This window comes from Orycteropus afer, unplaced genomic scaffold (genome assembly GCF_000298275.1).
Source record: "Orycteropus afer afer isolate SDZICR_OR568_19922 unplaced genomic scaffold, OryAfe1.0 scaffold00311, whole genome shotgun sequence".
NCBI classification, from domain to species: Eukaryota; Metazoa; Chordata; class Mammalia; order Tubulidentata; family Orycteropodidae; genus Orycteropus; species Orycteropus afer.
Genome location: NW_006921898.1, coordinates 275,322 through 287,855, shown reverse-complemented (window position 1 = coordinate 287,855; position 12,534 = coordinate 275,322). Strand labels below are relative to the sequence as shown.

The 12,534-nt window shown below is 41.7% G+C and overlaps 1 protein-coding gene across 1 annotated transcript in view; it reads right to left on the bottom strand.

The window, feature by feature from the left end:
• The window catches only part of LARS2 (leucyl-tRNA synthetase 2, mitochondrial), a 362,372-nt gene that overhangs the window by 131,050 nt on the left and 218,788 nt on the right, over positions 1–12,534 (bottom strand). The window contains exons 7-8 of the mRNA XM_007951731.2: positions 8,570–8,677; positions 6,402–6,561 (exon numbers count right to left, since the gene is read on the bottom strand). Of these exons, the coding sequence (XP_007949922.1) occupies positions 6,402–6,561; positions 8,570–8,677 (268 nt within the window). The remainder of the gene's footprint in view (positions 1–6,401; positions 6,562–8,569; positions 8,678–12,534) is intronic.

Here is a 12,534-nt window from a genome sequence, read left to right as displayed (position 1 = left end):
AAAAAAAAAAAAAAAAAAAAAAAAAGAAGGGATTAAAAAAAAAAAAAACAAACATTTCTTAAAGAGAACAAAACTAAAATCTGAAGTTCCTAAACAGGTCTCTCAAAACACCAAACACACTGCCATCAAGTTGACTCCAACTGGCAGTGACCCCCATTGGTTTCTAAGGTTGTAAATCTTTCCAGAAGCAGACTGCCTCATCTTTCTTCCACAAAGAGGCTGAGGGTTTGAACTATCGGCTTTTTGATTAGCAGCCAAATGCCTTAACCACTACACCGCCAGAGTCCCTTTAACCAGGTCTAGTGTTCATCACACTTCTAGGAAGTCAGGCTGGCAATGTGAGGTAAGTGAAGCATTTTATAGTAACAGTTAGAATAGAGCTAAAACACTTTAGTAACTGTAAGGAAGTATTTCACATAAAAAGGTGCCCTGTGCTATCAGGGCATCCACTGCAAAGATGGCAGGTCATGCCCTCTGGAAAAACAGACAAATGATTGTCAATCAGTGTTCATCACACTAGTGTTCCATGCCACTTGTTCCCAGGAATGCTCAGCGGAAACTGGGCTCTGTGGTCAAGTAAGTATGAAAAGTGCTGCATCTGACATCCTCTCCTAGACATCCTCTCTTATGGTGGACATTAGCCCAGCCAGGGTTCTGAGAAGTGCAGAAGCAGAAGAATAAACAATAAATATGTTTATTCCATATTAATTGAGCACAGAAATGTTTTCCCTTACCATAACACTTACTAGAGTCCCTGGATGGGGCAATGGTTAGAACGCTCAGCTCCTAACTGCAAGGTCAGAGGCTTGAGTCCACCCAGAGATGCCTCAAGGGAAAGGCCTGCTGATCTACTTGTGAAAAATCAGCCACTGAAAATCCCATGAGCACAGTTCTGCTCTGACACACACAGGGTTGCCAGCAGTTGGAATTAACTCAATAACAACTGTTCCTTCTTTTTTTTTAAAACAACTTCTATTAACATGGTGTTGGTGAAGAATACTGAATATTCCATGACTGCCAGAAGGAGGAACAAATTTGTCTTGGAAAGAGTATAGCTACATAGTTGGTCTTGAGGTCATTTTCTTTTTTCCCCTTTAGTTCCTATATTCTAAACATTAGTACAAATAAACATTTCTCCAAAAAAAAAAGAAAGAAAGAAAGAAAAGAAGAAGTACAGCTAGAATGCTCCCTAGCAGTGAGGATGACAAGACTCCAATTCATATGCTCTGGACATGTTATCACAAGGGGCCAGTCCCTGGAGAGGGCCATCATGCTTGGTAAAGTAAAGGGTCAGCAAAAAAGAGGAAGACTTTCAAGAAGAGAGACTAGACTGACATAGTGGCTGCTATAATGGCTCAAACGTGGCAACTATTGTGAGGATGGTACAGGAACGGGCTGTGTTTCATTCTGTTGTACACTGAGTTGCTGAATCAGGAACAACTCCACGCACCTAACAACACCACCACCAACATGTGCTGAAAGAATGCCACTAGAAACAGTTTGGTTAAAAACCAAACCATTATCCCCAGGATCATAGATTCTGTTCCTCATCCTTCTGTCCCATCTGCATGCTGATGCTATGGAGACAGGGGCAAAACAACAGGGGACAATTAATATTTAATGTGCTGGGGCTTTCAGGGAGATGAGGCTCTTGCTGCCTGGTGCATTAATAACAACAGGGTTCTAAGTTGGCCTTTAGAGAGACCTCATCTACCCTTCTGGCAAAAAATGCACTGTGTAGACTGTTGGTGACTCAGAGCTGAAACATGTGGTTCCAAAGCTCCAGGGTTTGAATATTTTAATATTAGAAATGCAAGAAAAGACTCCAGGAAAAGGCAGAACAGTTTCTAGAACTCCAATAATATTTCCCTATTGATGCTTTTTATGGCTTCTGTTCCTATCAAGTCAGAGCTTACATAATACAACTTAAGTCAGAGTGCTCAGCTGAGAAAAGGAGGCAAAGTCAATGATTACAGAAATAAAGCAAATTTCAGAAACATAGGGAGGCACCTAACTTTTGCTCTCTTAAAAGAATCTGTGTCAAACTACACCATGCTGAGCAAAAAACAACACATGTAGTCAATAACATCAGCAACTCATCAGCTAAGCCAGAAATCAAAGAACCTTCCCAGGATCCTTACAGCCCTTGTTATTTGCTGTTGTTGTTATGTGCCATTGAGTCAGCCCTGACTCATAGCGACCCCTCCTTGGGTTTCCGAAGCAGTGTCACTACGGAAGTAGGATTGCCCAACCTTCCTTCTGAGGAGTGGCTGATGGGTTTGAACCGCCAGCCATCTGGTAAGCAGTCAAGTGCCTTAGCCATACTTCTCAGAGCTGCACCTTGCTTTCCATCTGGACTGCCTCTGCTGTGTGACCTTCGCCGTCTCTTACCTTAACTAACTGGGCAACCTCCCAGGCGGCCAGCCTGCTTCCACTCTGCCTCTTGAGCATCATCCTGCCTCCACGTCACTCTCTTCTTCAAGACCTCTTCTACCCACAAGACCCTCCTTGTCTGAAAATCTCTGCTGAGAAACAGGTTAGCTGTGGGTTTGGGACCAGAACCTTGGTCCTTTTATGCCAAATCAAAAGTCAACATGAAGAAATCCACTTAGCAACTGTGGGAATTCATGGTTGAAATTTTAAACTCCTGCAAGTAATAGATGCAATCACAAGTGTATGCTGTCATGACCCTCAGAGTCACTGCTTTCCCACTAGTCACCCTCAAAACCTGACATTTCAAAGAAAAAATGAGCCACTTGCCTAATATGAGCCAATCAGCAATGGTAAATGACAGCAGCGATACAGCATTTAGGTTTAAAATGTAACCCAAAGGCCAGAGAAGGAGTATATCCATGTGCCTACTGTAATTCTAATTCACTTTTTTGGGGGAACTGCATTTCACTCAGTGTATCACACTGGCCTTATGTTAATACAATGTTACATGTCAAAATCCAGGGACTCAATGTGCTATTTAATCTAGAGACTTTGAAAAAACTGACATGTACCAAAAGAATATTTCTACTCTGAAAATTAAAATTGGAAAATTTAGAGCCAAGTACAATTTTCCCTTTGGAATTATTTCTGAGATTATTAAAAAGATGGAGAAAGAAGCTAATGAGCCATTCAGTAACAAGTGAAATGACCAGGCCAAGTTAGGTGGACCAGGACTCAAGTGGTCAGGCAACCATGCTCTTGGCCTATGCTAAAATAACTTCTCAACTTCTTCCATATAACAATGGATTAAAATTTTTATTATGGTAAGAAAAAAAAAATTTGTCCTTTTTAACAATTTTTAAGTACACATTTCACAATACCCTGTAACCATCACCATTATGTATTTCCAAAGCTTTTTCATCACCCCAACCGGATACTCTACCCACTGAGCAGCAATTCCCACTCCCCTTCCCTCAGAGCCTGGTCACCTCTAATCTACTTTCTGTCTCTATGCATCTGCGTATTCTAGATATTTCATAGACATGGGATTCTACAATGTTTGTCCTTCTGTGCTTGGCTTCTTTCACTGAACATAACGTTTTCAAGGCTCATTTATATTGTAGCCTGTATCAGAACTTCATCTCTCTCATGGCTGACTAATATTCCATGGTATGAATATACCACACTTTGTTTATCCTTTTGTCTACTGATGGACACTTGGTTGTTTCCATCTTTTGGTTACTGTAAATAATGCTTCAATGAACATGGTGTATAGACATCTAGAGTTCTTCCTTTCAATTCTTTTGAGTATATATACCTAGGAGTAGAATTGCTGAGTTATATGGTAAATGTACTTTTAACTTTTTGAGAAGCCCATGTGAAAATGTTTTGAATGTATATAGTAACTTTCATTATAGAACACCATCTTTTATAACTTATTAGCTCATTAATCCCCCACTAATATTACTTCATTTTAACTTGTGTCCCCAGTGTAACCACAGGAAAAAAAATTTAAGGACTAGATGTTTACACTTTTCAGGTTTTCCATTTTAGATAATATCCAGCCATTATGGCCCTGAAGGAATCTCAAATTGCTCATGAGAGTAAAAACTGAGTTTTCCTTCTAAACTAAACAGTTGAAAAGAATCCAATTTTTCTTTTGAGTCAGTAGAAAATAAAAATGAGCAAGATAACTATATTGGACTCTGTAAGCACATACTGAAATTTTAACTCAAAAGGGACTTTTCTCTATATCAAGACAAAACAAAAAGAGACATGAAACCAAGTGATATCTGCCCATGGAGTGAATTAGGTATGTACTTGGCTCTGTTACAACCTCCCGGAAGGCAGGCCTCTATAGAGCTTATCTATGCATCCCTGGCAGTGCTAATCAAGAAACAGCCTCTTAGTAATTACACATTGATTTGTCTTTCTTTCGTTTTTATTAATTATGCATTGATTTGAATGCTGGCTTTAATGCTGTAAGTAAATAATTAGAAGTCCTAAGCAGAGGTAAGTGGGAAGATACTGTCTCTCTCTTCAGCCTGGTAACAAGAAATGCTTCATTCTGGTTGTTTCAAGAATGGCAATTAAAAAAAAAATGTAGTAAGTATATGTAACAAAATACTTGCCATTTCAATATTCTCACATGTACAATTTGGTGACATTAATCATGCTTATCATTTTTTAAAAAACTCTGCATCTCTATCCAAAACATTTTTGGTAGTAAATTAATACTTATTACTCCAAACCTTGACAATTGAGATAGTATGTTTTGGGTTGAAGTTTATAGTTTATGAAAAGAGACTCTCTCACTCACTCACTCACTGCCCTCGAGTCGGACCTGACTCATAGTGACCCCTCCTTGGTTTCTGAGGTGATTATCACTAGGGAAGTAGATTGCCCAATCTTCTTTCTGAGGAGTGGCTGGTGGGTTTGAACCGCCAGCCTTCTGGTTAGCAATCAAATGCCTTAGACACTATGCCACCAGAGCACCTTAGAAAAGAGACGAGAAGAGGGATGTGATTTTTGTAGAAATAATTAAGTTTTTCCAGAAACCAGTTTCTAATGGATAGTGGACTTCTTTTCAGCTGCCCAGGATCCATATCCCCTTCCTCTGTAAGAGTCTCTGAGTCTGTTTTGCAGAGCTGCCCCTTTTGTACTGGCTACAGTCATGGTAGGTCTATCAGGGAAAAGTATCTGGTCTTCCATTGGCCAAGAAAAAAGGGCAGGGGCCCCAGTTACACCAATCAGACACCTTTCCCAGGAGCAGGAATCTTGAACCAAGGGCTCCAGGCACTGAGATGAGGATGGAGCAGGTCCATTCTGACAGCAGCAGTCAGCAGCATGTCTGTTAGCTCCTGCTGCTGAAACTCCCAGGCTGCCCAGTCCAAAGCCTCGAGACTGGTTCTTTAACCATTCCTCTGAGTCAGTGAGCATCCTCACAGCCTTCTGAAATGTTCCTTTTCTCCTCTGGGTTAGACAGGGATAGACTGTGTTGCTTACAACCACAGAATCCTACTAATACATAAATAAAAACAAACAAACCAAACTCACTGCCATTAATTCAATTCTGACTCATAGTGACCCCTTTCGGGTTTCTGAGGTGGTAAATCTTTACGGAAGTAGATTGCCCAGTCTTCCTTCCATGGAGCGGCTGGAGGGTTTGAACCACCAACTTTCTGGTTAGCAGTCAAATACCTTAGGCACTACGCCACCAGAGCACTATACTAATACATAAGGACTCCCCAAATCTTCATCGAGCAATAACATCTCACAGGCACAAATGGTTAAGTGCTTGGCTGCTTACTGAAAGGTTGGTGGTTTGAATCCACCCAGTGGCTCTGCAAGAGAAAGACCCAGTGATTTACTTTTGTAAGGAATACAGCCAAGAAAATCCCATGAGGCAGTTCTGTTCATACACATGGGGCTGCTTTGAGTCAGTCAACTTAACACTACTTAAGGACAACATGGGAATCCCAGGCCAGCTTGATTCATTCACAAAGCAGACCTTTAAAGACCTGTACCAAGCAGGACTTTGTTCTTCTGCACATATTACAGCGTGAATACTTTAAAATAATAAAATCAAGTTGGAAAAACTTTCTTTAATTCTCACTAGCTTCCTGCTAGTCCCTATCAGTTTTATTTGATAATGGAATTATAAATTAAGCACAACATTCTATTCCTATCAGAAAAGAGCTTTAAATGTAGATTATATCTAAAGTCAAAGAGCTGAGCCTTCAGTCAGAAGCTCAAGCGAAGACAAACTAGTAACTAAAAGTAAAACCCGGGACAAATAATTCAGTGTTTTTGGAGCTCTTTTTTACCTTCATGGTTTAAAATTAAAAATAAGGGTAAGGGGATGAACAAATCACACAGGATGATACATGCAGGAGGACCATGAACTCTGTAAAGGGCTGTACAAAAGCAAGGCAGTGATCCTCCTTTGTCTTAATGTGCCAACTCACCTGTGCCAGGGACAAGGACTTTCCAGAAGGCTTCCTTGAGAGAGCTGTGCCCATGTAAGAGTCTGTGGTTGGGAGAGATGGCCACGTGGGACATACCATAAATGGCCTCGGGGGTAGCTGTGTAGGCCGTCAGCTTTTCTGCTGTGACTTGCCCATCAACCTGGCAGGAGGAAAGCCACTTCATTTCTCATTGCTTCCTTGGGATGTGTTGCTCCCCAGCCACACCCTTTTTCCCCTCTTCATTCCCACCAGCCTGCCTGGGGAGATGGAGACTGAGACAGTGCCTAGCAGGTGGGAGAGAGAACAGAACTGCCATCTGTCTCAGGAGTCCTCCCTTCCCCACTGCCCACCACCAGGTGTGCTTTGCAGTCCCAAATTGAAGGCGGTCAAAGCCTGTTTAGAAAACCAGTTTTCCTGGCTCCTTAATTCATAAATCAGAAACAATCCTCATTACTATATTGTTTCAGTCCTGAGAAAGGAGCTACACTTCCCTCAAGGATTTAGGACTGTACTACAACAGAAGCATCTACTTTTCTAACCAGAAATACAATGGTTGAGGCTATTTTTGTTTTAAAGAGAGAAAGAAAGGATAGTTGCTTGAGCTGAGCTCAGGACTGAGCGTGCCTAGGGCTGGTTAAAATGCCTTTCAAGAAGAGGCACACATGAGGCATCGACTAGTGCCAAGTGTGTGCCTGACACAGAGGACCAGAGAGGAAAAGCATTCCTTCCTTCATGCATTCATTTGACAACATTCAGAGTGTCAACAATTTGAAGACACATGAGTGCCAATGAGGTGCCACCTATAGGACCAGGCTTGGGGCTAGCAACACAAAGCCACATGCTCTACCCTGCAGGACTGAAAATGTCCCCTCCCCAGAAACAGCATGTTGCCACATCTCATTTTCAGGTGGATCCAGGAAGAGATGAACACATTTTCATAATAATACATTGGGTGGGAGAGAGTGTAGAAGATAGTCCATGTATAACAGCCAAGTGGCTCAGAGACTCACATCCTTCACCCTGATAAGGAAGTCAAGGCCTTTGACACAAGGATGAGGCCCAGGCTATTGAACAGGTCCCCAAAAGAGATGGCCCTGCCAAGTTTGAACAAAAGTCACACAATTTCAGAACTCTTATCACTCTCTCAGAAAAGAATTAAAAAGAAAAGCTCAGTCCAGGATTTGCTTTTCAAAGGTTTTCAAAGTACACACTCCCTTATGGTGGGCATCCCATGTTTGCAGTTGGGTCACTTCTGTGAAGAGATGGTACAGGGAATTTTGAGCTCAGTTACAAAGAACAGGTATTCAGTAGACACCAGGTACACTAAAGAGCACTTGGGTTGTAGGTGGGGAAAGAGTCTAAAAGCAGAGGTTGACTTTCTCTCTTGGATGCTGCTTTCTTCTAATGGTTATTACTGGCATTAAGATGAGGGAAGGGTTTGGACTACTTCAAACATCTAGTTAAGAAAAAGTAACTAAAAAACCTTCTAGTCAGTAGAGACAAAGAGAAGAGTTTTAGGGTCATCTTCCTAAGTAGGTAGGCCTTAAGCAGTGATCTTTCAGCACTGTTTCATAGCAGGTCACCTCCTTTGAACCCTAGGTAACTACATAAGTCTGCCTAGTTTTGAAATTGTGTTACCTCTGCTGTCTTAGATCTTCACTTGTCTTATGACATGGGCTCCTTTCAGAACACATTTCTCAGGAAAATGCCCATGCAAACATTTTGCATATAATTTCAGAGAGTTCAGGGACTCCTGAAAAACCGTAGACCCTTATACTAGCATTGTCCAATATGATAGCTGGTAGCAACAATGTCACTATGGAACACCTAAAATGTGGCTAGTGATGTGCTTGAAGTGTGAAATGCACAGCAGATCTCAAAGACTCAAAGAATCTAAAGTCTCCTAAATAATTTTCTGTGTTGATCACATCTTGAAATGGTAATATTTCAGATATATTGGGGTTTACTAAAATGTTATTAAAATTAATTTTACTAGTTTCTTTGAATTTATTAAGTTTGGCTACTAGAAAAGTTAAAATGACATATGTGGCTCACAATATCTTTCTGTGGGACAGTGCTGTTACATGGCCTCAAACTGCTGGTCTATTCAATGGGTTCCAAAAATGAAAAAGGAGATTTCTGAGCATTGATTGCTATTGTTTGATCACCTTTAATGTGAAGTCCAGATGGCATCCAACACAGTCCCCAATCCAGTGGGCCTGCATGCCTTTTATTCCATACCATTCCGGAAGGTCTGCCAAGGAGTCCTTCATGGCCTGTGGAAACCAAAGGAGAACAGAGGTAGAAGCACAGAGCGTATCTACAAGACACTAAAGCAAATGATTTGGGGGTTCCCAAGGTAGGAAAGGGGACAGTGGTAGAATTCTCATCTTCTATGCAGGTGACCAGTTTTGATTCCTGATCATTGTGTCTCAAGGGCACACACCACCCATCTGTCAGCAGAGGCTCCCAAGTTGCTATGATGCTGAACAGGTTTCATTCAGCACAGTCTCCAGACTGAGATGAACTAGGAAGAAAAGCCTGGTGATCCACTTCTGAAAATCAGTCAATAAAAACCCTATGGATCACAACAAGGGTCCAATTCCCAACCAATTGTGAGGATGGCACAGAACCAGGCAGCACTTCCTTCCACAGGGTTGCCTTAAGTCGGGGCCAACTTGATAGCAGCTAACGATAGCAGTAACAACATAGTTATTAAAACTGGAGACACTAAAGGAGGTCCAGGATTCAGCCTTTTTCTCATTCAGAGTAGTCTTGCCAAGTGAGAGTAGTCCAGGGAAGGCTAAAAACAGACTTACTCATGATGACTCAACTCAGTGAGGCAGGTTTGCCTGATTTCTGTCTCCTGAATGAGCTAAGGTTTCAGGGAAGAAAGAAAATGAGCAAGGAAAGATCATCTTTGATGAGTGTGTTTAGCACATTCTTTCCTACATTCTGGGAAGAAAGCAAAAGAAGTTCAAGCTTAATGACCTTTGAAACCCTAGGGGAAGTCATTCAAGGATGTTTTATAACTCAACTATATCATGTATAGAACATTTTAAATTACATCTTTGCTTGTGAAAAATAAAAACCAGTATAGTAGGGTAAACCATCACCTCAACATGTATAAACATTATTATTAGAAACATATTTATTTTCATTGTTATTTATCTACTCTCTCTCTCTCTTTTTTTTTTTAAATTGTGATTTGGGTGAAGATTTACAGAGCAAATTCACTTTCCATACAGCAGTTCACATACACTTTGTCTTATGACATTGACCTCAGTTTACCAGAATGCATCAGCTCCCCTCCCACTTCCTCCCCATAGTTACCTCTTCCCAGTGTCCATCCCTCCATGCACTCTTGCCCCCTGAGCTGTCTCCCTGTGCATAAGCAGCCCGTCTTTCTCCCATGATTGCTCTCTCCAAGGACTGTATCTACCTCAGGTAAATGTTCAACTCATATGCCTGTCTTTTGTTTGGCTGGAAACCACAGGTGTGTGTTCAATTCCAGACCTGAAGGGCAGCTAGGGGCCATAGTCTCAGTGGTTCCATCAGGCTCTATTGGACCAGCAAACCTGGTCCCCCCCTTTTTTTTTTCTCCAAATGATTTTGAGTTTTGTTTCACATTCTTCTCCCTCTCTATCAAGGATCTCCTACATAGATTCCCCCTCCAAGTGGATGACAGTGGTAGCCAGGCGCCATCTAGTTCTTTTGGTCTCATAGTCATATAGGCTGCTGACTGGATGGTGTACCAGTCATTAGGACTAATTGTTTCCATGAATTTTGGTTTTCTTCATTCTTCTTTGCTCTGGATGAGGAGAGAGCCATCGTTGCATCTAGATGGTGTTATTTACCTACTCTTAAGCATAAATTTCTACTAAAGGGGCCTCTCTGTAAATTATTCACTATGGTCTCAAGCTCGTGTCAGCTCTTACCATTTGTTGATGAGTCACATTCTTTCAGTAGATGGGTTTACAAGCAAATCATGTACTGCAAAGTGAAGATTCCAATTTTAAGCTCCTAACCATATTATGACTAATACCAGCAACATGATGATGCTTTATTTGTCTGTTGTTGTTGTTGTTATGTGCCATTGAGTAGGACCTGACTCATAGCGACCCCTCCTTGGGTTTCCAAGGCAGTATCACTACAGAAGTAGATAGCCCCATCTTCCTTCTGAGGAGTGGTTGGTGGGTTTGAACTGCCAGCCTTCTGGCTAGCAGGCAAGTGCCTTAGGCACTATGCTACCAGAGCTCCCAGAAAGAGGTGGCCTAGCTCTCTGGCGGCCTCGAACCAATAGCATCGTGTGTGGCAGGTGACTGCCTTAGGCCTTAGGCCAATTTGTCCAGTGCTTTATAATTCATAAAGTGCTTTTACATACAACTTCGTCCCACATGCTCTGGTAAGGTGGCTCATTTTTAGATGAATGAACTTATACTGAGAGAAGTTACGTGGCCCTGGTAAGGTTGCAGGACTGGATGAGCTGGGACTAGAACCCAGATTTACCAACAAGGTTCATTCAGCTACAACACAGAGATTCATCCCCTACCATGTGACTTGTGGAGCAATGGACACACAAAGCATTTTCCATACCTGTCATTTATCTATCCATTCATCCATCTCATCTATTCAGGGGAGTTAGGAAGCTTCAATATCCAGAAATTTTTTAAAAGGCAGAAATTATGGCTAATTGACATCATCAAGCTGACAAATAATCTAATCAGTCATTAGTTTATTCCTTTCACCCCTCCACACCAGGCCCTCAGTTAGGCACTGCGAGGGGTGGTGGTGGTGCCACAGTTCCTGGCATGAAGTTCAAATAATGCACAAATGAAGTTTGTTGCTATTAGTGGGTCAATAACACCAACTAAAATTCAATGCCCAGTGCTCTTAGTGTCAAAGGAGATAAGCCTAGAAAACAAAAATCTGTAGGAAGGTAGAGAGAAAAAGATGCAGAGTGAAGAATAGAGAGAGGGACAAAGAGCTGGGGAGTGGGCCATGGAGAAGGAGAAGAAAAGTGGGTAGGTGAGTAAAAAAGCTCCAAATAGGAAAACCCACTGCCATCCAGTGGATTCCAGTGACCCTAAAGGGCAGAGTAGAACTTCCCCATAGGATTTCCAAGGCTGTAAATCTTTTTGGAAGCAGACAGCTTCATCTTTCTCATGTGGAGTGGTAGGTGGATTCGAACTGCTGAACTCTTGGTAGCAGCAGAACTAGGGCAGACAGGTGATGGAGAAATGGTACAGGTGAGGGAATGGAAGGAATGGAAGGAAGAAGGAGTTAAATCCATTGTGTGTCATGCATAGAAGCTAAAGAGTGACGTCTAACCATTGTAGGGTGCAATGAATAGCTGCTGAAATGGAAACCACTGGGCTTACTATCTGGTTAAATAACTGTGAGCCTTCTTCCCACATGGCTGTCAATCGCGAGTGACAAGCAAAGAAAAGACTGAACAGAGCTACCCTAACATTAAAATAGAAACCAGACACCTGTGTGTCAACCAGAAAAAGGAGGAGCATTGGGAAGCCTTGGTGATAGGTTTAAGTTGCCCTTGAATATAACATAACATCAAGGCTCCATAAAGACAGTTCCCTTTCCCTTCCACTACCAACTAACTAGGATCCCTAGGTGGTACAAATGATTAAGTGTTCGACTACTAGCCTAATGGTTGGCGGTTCAAACCACCCAGAGGCACCTTAGAAGACAAGGCTGGTGATCTGCTTCCAAAAGATCACAGCCTTGAAAATCCTATGGAGTAGTTCTACTCTGCACACATGGGGTCACTGTGAGTCAGAACTGACTCGACAGCAACTAACAACAATGATGAACCCACTGGATATGACATAATCAGCACAAACCTCAATGCAAGAACCCAATTACTCAGCCTGTGTTTACAGTGTCAATTCCAGTGAAATGATCCTAGGGTTCTTCCATTTCTGGATTGTACTCATCAAAGATGAAAATGTTTTTTTTTCCTGAGAAAATATAATCAACTAGAAGCCATCAGTATTTTAAAATCTACCCAGTCACCCCTATCCCCAGATATTGCAGGTTTGCTTGTTTTTTCTTCTTTTTATTTCCCTTTTCTCTTTTTTTGGTTACTGTTCCTGTGTGATTACATGGTGTATTT